This window comes from Scleropages formosus, chromosome 11, assembly GCF_900964775.1.
Source record: "Scleropages formosus chromosome 11, fSclFor1.1, whole genome shotgun sequence".
In the NCBI taxonomy this organism is placed as follows: Eukaryota; Metazoa; Chordata; class Actinopteri; order Osteoglossiformes; family Osteoglossidae; genus Scleropages; species Scleropages formosus.
In genome coordinates, this window is record NC_041816.1 from 28,463,958 (window position 1) to 28,470,391 (window position 6,434).

At 51.7% G+C, this 6,434-nt stretch overlaps 1 protein-coding gene across 1 annotated transcript; it reads left to right on the forward strand.

Annotated features, from left to right (window-relative positions):
- Positions 1–922: 922 nt before the first annotated feature.
- Positions 923–5,161, forward strand: LOC108931997 (homeobox and leucine zipper protein Homez-like). Its single transcript, XM_029256098.1, has 2 exons — positions 923–1,315; positions 2,944–5,161. Exons 1-2 carry the CDS (start codon positions 923–925, stop codon positions 4,807–4,809), a joined length of 2,259 nt encoding a protein of 752 aa, XP_029111931.1. The 3' UTR covers positions 4,810–5,161.
- Positions 5,162–6,434: the final 1,273 nt, after the last annotated feature.

Consider the following 6,434-nt stretch of genomic DNA (forward strand, 5'->3'; position numbering starts at 1 on the left):
TACGTCGTGGTACCGATGTGAACCCCTCCCGGCGCTGTACCCTCCACAGACACACAGATTGGAGTTACACACTCCGCTCTCAGTGCCCAGTTCCCACACACACGGGAGATTTTATTTACACTGAGTGACAGTAAGTAGTATTTGTGAAATTACCCAGCTGAGCAAACCTAAAAAGTACTAAGTTCTGTGATGTGTAAATGATATATATTGTCACCCAACAAAATAAACTGCTACATTTATTCATTTGGCTGACACTTTTGTCTGAAGTGACCTACAGTGTTAAAATACAATTATCTACCAATAGAGCTGAGTAATTTAGGGTAAGTACTTTCTCAAGGTTACTATAGCTAGCAGTGGGGATCGAACCTGTGACCTTCGGAGCCAAAGGTAGTAGTTCTAACCGATATACCACCGGCTGTCCTTTTGATAGGTTTATTCTGTAATACACTCTGAATATTATTACACATATATTTCATTTTTGCAGAGGAGGTTGAAGAGACAGAAAATAAATTTTTTCCTTATGTTCTCCGTAATCACATAAAAGTAACAGCAATAATTCGTGCCATTCTTGGCCTGCTGCTGCTGCGTTTGTGGGAATGGTATCAAGTTTGGTGGTTTGCGATCTTTCTGGACGATGTTTTTGCGCTGTGGTACGAGTCCAGTGCCGTGGCGAACGAACGTCTCCTCCTGTTTCCACACAGGTGTTAATGGAGCAGCACTGGAGGACCTGTAGCCCCTGTGTAAGGACACTTTATTGCTGACCCATCTTCCCCGTCATCCCCCCGACACCCCCTGCCCACCCTCCAAATCAAAACCAAGTTGAACAGCGATTTTATTCTTTCCAACTGCTTTGTTCCTTGAGTCATTGCTACTCAGCTAAGATTACATTAATAAGTCTTAGTGCTGAGGGTTCTAAAACCCCATGGAGAATTGTCTGTGCAGCCCAACACATGAGTCCGAAAAGGAACCGGTCCTTCTGGGGGGTGCGCGGGGGCAGTGGGAGAAGGGGGAGAGTCAGATGGACTGCGGTGAGGGCGGAAAGGAAAGGACTGCAGAAGCTGGACTACACGGAGAGGGGAGATGGGGCAAAGCTGAGGACCACCAGCACCCGCTGGGGGTCCACCAGGACCTCCTTACTGCTCAGCCTTCCCTTCCGTGGCACGCAGACCCCAGCCCAGCTCAGCCGGGTGCGAACGAAGAAGGGAACGACTGGCAGGGGCACGAGGTCGACCTGCAGTCCCAGGAGACTAGTGCGGAGGACTCTACCAAAGCAGCTAGTGGACGGTGCCTAAACAGAGAGGCCACTCCTCCTGGGGTAGGTCCGTGTGTGTGTATTTTGTACAGTATGTGTGTGGGAACGTGTCGTTTTCTGTGACCCCGTGCTTCGCTGCCATATCTGGTTTCACAAGCAACGTGCTTCTGTGTGTGTGTGTGTGTGTGTGTGTGTGTGTGTGTGTGTGTGCGTGTGTGTGTCCATGCGTTCTGTCCACCTGCGGGTTGCTGACGGGACGCATGAGCGACACTGGAGGCTTCTGAACTTTGACTCGTGTCAAACTGGCCACTAATATGATATCTCATTGATCCGTCCGCACGTCATGGGTTCTAATGTAGTACTGCACGATGTCAAGGCAGCGGATGAATTCCGAAAACGGACAGTCCACACAAGTCCATGGCAAGAGCTATGAAATGTGGGTGTCGGTAGCTACCTAGTGGGGTGGGGGGTGGGGTTTGTCACAACTTAGCACCTCTGTTTAGTCAAGTCGAGTCCATTTCACACAGGACCCAACCTCAGAGGCCTTTGAAACCCAAATAAGTGGTAAAAGTACTTTAAAAACCTGCAGATGATATACCTGGGAAGCTGCTCATCTTACAATACCGCAGTATATAGTGTTTAATACAGTAAGGGAAGCAGGGTTCAGTCGAAGTGGTGGTGTCTTTTTACCCTTCCAATAGTTTTTGTTTCAACTCTTCACTGCAGTAAGTAGGGTCTTCTTGACCTTATCTCAAAGTTACTTAAGGTTCCGATATTATGGGTGTCGAGCTGATAACCTACCGGAAACAAAACTCCTACCTCCCATCTTACCCGCCGTGGTCCTTGTTTTATGTGGCACCCGTTGCAGATCCTCACATTATAACAGCTATCAATATGAGAATATTGCTCAGATTATGAGAAAAGGGTTACTGCTCAGTGCCGGCGCTGTGTGTGTCCTCCGTCTGCTGAGGTCCAGTAGTGCAGTGGCAGTATTTGCACCCTGGCTGGCAGCAACAGCTCCATCATCTCCTCACCATCTTGGTGAAAGAGGAACTCTTTTTGCCCAATGTTCTCATGCACATTTGATGCTGATGCACTAACTGTAGATCTGCGTCTCCTCACCTCCTCCCCTTTTGCCGAAACCACTTTGGCTGCGAGCTAAACTGGACCAGGCTGCGTGGGACCATCCAAAAAGTTTGATTTGTCTTCATCCATTTGCTTAACATTAAGCCACAACTCAAATTCTCTGGAAAAGTTAACATTTTATCTGAATGTCAATTCTGTGGGATTCTGGAATGATCTTGCCTGTGATATATTGTAACCTTTTACCTTGACCCCTTACGCTATGTATGTGTGTATATTTACAGTCCCTCTGTGTGCTGTGTTATCACCCAGAGCTGTTCATAGAACTAATTTTAAAAAATAAAAAAAAGAAATGAATACAATTGTCAAGGTGCCTTTGGCTTTACTCCGTATGTAAAACAAGCATGCCTGGTCAGTCGCCATGACGACCTCGACTCAAACCCTGGGCTAACAGTCCACCAGGGTCCCCCGCTGCTTTAGGAACACTTCACATTAACCTATGTTTGTTTGAGTGGAGGGAAGTGTGAACAAATGGTGCCTTTTCTCTGTTTTTTTTCCATTCATCTCTTTCTCTGTTTTGTGAATATTTCCTTTCTTGTGTTCCATAGCCGCCCGACACCGAGGGCACAAGAGCGTCGGCGCTGGTCGACCAGACCCAGGACGGTGGGGTTAGGAGCGAGATGAAGGGCCTGCGCTCTGCGGATGAGGAAACTGTATCGAGCCGCACTCAATGGGTCCGCTCCACCCGCCAGGCACTGAGCCGCAATTGGGGCCCCTGTGTCCCCTCGGAGTCCGATCCCAACCCCGACCGGCCAGGCCCGCTGTCCTCGGAGATCCCTCCGCTGGACGGCGAAGGCAGTGATGTGGGCGAGGATCCCACAGCAGATGCCAGCTTGGCCCCCAATCGCCTGTCGGTGGTGTGTCTCCCATTGGTGTCTGAAGGTCTCAAGCTGGTCTGGGCCCAGTCGGAGGACATTGCAGATCTGGATGGCATCCAAGAGCTGGTGGACACCTTCAACGCTTTTCCGTACCCGACGCTGCAGGAGGTGGCAGCCCTGGCTTGCCGCTGTGGCCTGCCGCTGGACCAGGTCAAAGTGTGGTTCATGGTGCAGCGCATCCGCTACGGCATCAGCTGGGCCTCCGAGGAGATCGAAGAGACACGTCTCAAGGTGTGCAGACGCCATCGGGGGGGAGAGGAGGAGGAGGAGGAGTATGAGTGGGGTACCAGGCTGGGCCTCCGGGATGTCGGCGTGAAGAAGCGAGACGTCCCCCCTACCTTTCCATGCAAGAGGGCCAGATCCAGACGTGCTCTGTACTTTGGTCCGTCTCCATCTGTCTACGGCACATCAGGGCTCTACGCAGCCCCCAGCCCCCTGTTTTCCGTGGCGCCCCCTCCAGGTCAGCGGCACGGCGGTGATAATAAATTGAAAGCGCAACTAATGGAGCTGCGATGTAGCTTCAGGCATCAACACTGGCCCTCTGAACTTCAGGTCCAGCAACTGCGGGAGCAGACCGGCCTCGGCCGCGGTGACGTCCGCCAGTGGTTCGGCGAGTGCCGCGCCCAGCTGAGTAAAAGCGGTCGGGACGGGGTGGGAACAGCACGCGGTTACAGCCCGAAAGGCCCGGAGGAGCAAAACTCGAGTGGTGATGGAAGCTGGGAGCTGGAAAAAAGCATGGGCGATGCCCACCTCTTGGAAAGTCCCTCTCGCGAGGGAAGGTGGGATCACGCAGAAGGTAAAAGCGGAATCCACGAAAAGTCGTGGCCCAGAAGCAAGGTGAAAGTGGAGGACGAGGGGAGGGACTCTGGAGGAGACCGCCTGATTTACGCCGGAAGTCACAAAGAAGCGGTGAATCGCCAACCGCCGCCGCTCTCGTCTCCGTCTCCGTCCCCCTCCCCGTCTCCCTCCCCTTCCGGCTCGCCAGCTCTTTGGAGCCGGAGCCGCCTGCGGAAGAAGACCAAGGAGCAGCTGGACGTGCTGAAGCAGCACTTCCTGAGCTGCCAGTGGCCCAGCAGGAAGGAGTACACCCGGCTGGTGGAGCTCACGGGCCTCCCACGCCACGAAGTCATCCAGTGGTTCGGCGACACGCGCTACGCCGTCAAGAACGGTCAGCTGCGCTGGATCAAGGGCGAGCGGGAGCAAATCGTGGCCGAGATCACGCAACAGCAGCTGATCGGTGGCAGACCGGGGGGCAGGAGAGGGCGGCGGGCGAAGGACTGCGGTGGGCGGGGCCTCGGGAACGGCGCTCGTTCACGGCCGCTGCAGCAGCTCACGCACACTTACAGCAACGGCTACGGGACTATGGCTCCACACTCTGGGCACCCAAACGGCGGCGGCACTGACTGGGGAACTGACATCCCGCCACTGGAGGGGTATCGGCATCGAGACGAAGACCTGGAAACCTTCAGCCACGCGTCGCGGTTCCTCGGCCAGGACGGCAGCATGGCGGAGGTGGAGGTCAATATCAGTGACTGAGACACGCCTCCGGCCCGGACTGCCGTCCCTGGGCACGGACCCTACCACCTGCCCCCGTTTCTGATGTTCCTGTGAGACAGTATTTGCCGAGGGGCCAGTAGGACGTTTTCTGCAGCGTTTGTCCGTCTTTACATGCGCTTGTGCTGTGTGTCCAGAGTGTGTGTTGTTTTCTCCCACAATAATGTGCTTGACTGTGGGACAGTTTGAAGTGTCTCTGTGTGGAGACGACCGTGTTTCGCATCAGCATGGAGCACCGACCACTAAAGGACCTGAACACTGTGACGGGCTGGAGGTTTACGGCACATTGTGCACTGCGGTCCTGTGCTGTGGGCCTAGTGTGTGTGTGTGTGTGTGTGTGTGTGTGTGCGCGCGCACGCACACGCGCGCGCATTTGAGGATTTCTAGACTGTCTGATTCCGTTGTCTCCATAGTAACGCCCATCCACTGTTGGCACACTTTGAGGGTCCCAGTGCTGAGCACACACCCTATACCCCCTGCTCCTTGTTTCTCTGTACCGTCTTCAACCTCATGGTAAAGATGAGGTATCTGAGGTTCCCCATCCTGTGTCTTTTCAGTTGATGTTCGTGTTCGAACCCCCAGTGCTGGTCTTCTGGTACCGTAATACCCTGCAGCCCAGCGCCAGTTTACCGCGACACCTACTGTTCCACTTGTTCCTCTGGCTACAAACAGGGCCGTTTGGATTGCATGTCTCCAGAGCAGCGAATGGGCCGCTTTTGACTTCTTATAATTATAATTAGAGGCAGTCCCCGGATTCTGAACGAGTTCCGTTCCTAAGTCTGTCTTTAAGTTGGATTTGTGCATAAGTCGGAACAGGTTCGTATCTAACGTCAGTTAGTCAAATGTTTGCCTTAGTATGTATATCGTGTACCTTTATATGCATGAAAAACATTAAAGAAACACTTTGGATACACTAAAAATATAACAGTACAGTAATAATAATAATACAATGTAATGATATAATAACAGTAATAAAAAAATGTAACTACAGTTTAATGTCCACTTTTCCAGTCCTCGTTGGCATTTCACCTTTTTCTGATCGCTTTATTATTTCCTCTTTTAGTTTCAATCGTGATCGTTTTCCTTTTCTTTGATGTATCACCATCACTTGTGTCACATTTACACTTTGGTGCCATGGATAGGAGGGTAAAAACAAAACAAAAAAAAATTTAAACCCAAATATAGTAACACACAACACTTAACAGCAACGTGGTCCAACTGAAAAGAAGGAAGTCTTAGTCCTACCTCGGGCTCGCACGCCGACGAACCGCTGTAGACACGCCACGTTTTGATGCGCGTTGCAAAGTAGCGTACATTGTATGTACAGTAACTAGAATTTTTAATATAGTAGGCTTTACGGGGGGTAGTTTGTAACTATGGGTTGTATGTAAGTCAGACGTTCATAACTCGGGGACTACCTGCGTGTCAAACTTATCTTTACCGAACTCACAAAACGGGGGATCCCTGGTCAGTTGTTTGTTTCAGATTACATTATTGTCTGTATTCTGTGCATTCTTTACCCCAGTGATCCCCGTTGAGATGAACTGTTGGGTAAAAGTGAAAGTAGCGCACGGTAAAACCCGGAGACCCCCGTGGTGCAGGCTGCC

Coding starts and splice junctions, on each gene's coding strand:
- LOC108931997 (XM_029256098.1), top strand. CDS start 923: ATGGAGAATTGTCTGTGCAGCCCAACACATGAGTCCGAAAAGGAACCG. Junction 1,316..2,943: donor GAGAGGCCACTCCTCCTGGG/GTAGGTCCGTGT, acceptor TGTGTTCCATAG/CCGCCCGACACCGAGGGCAC.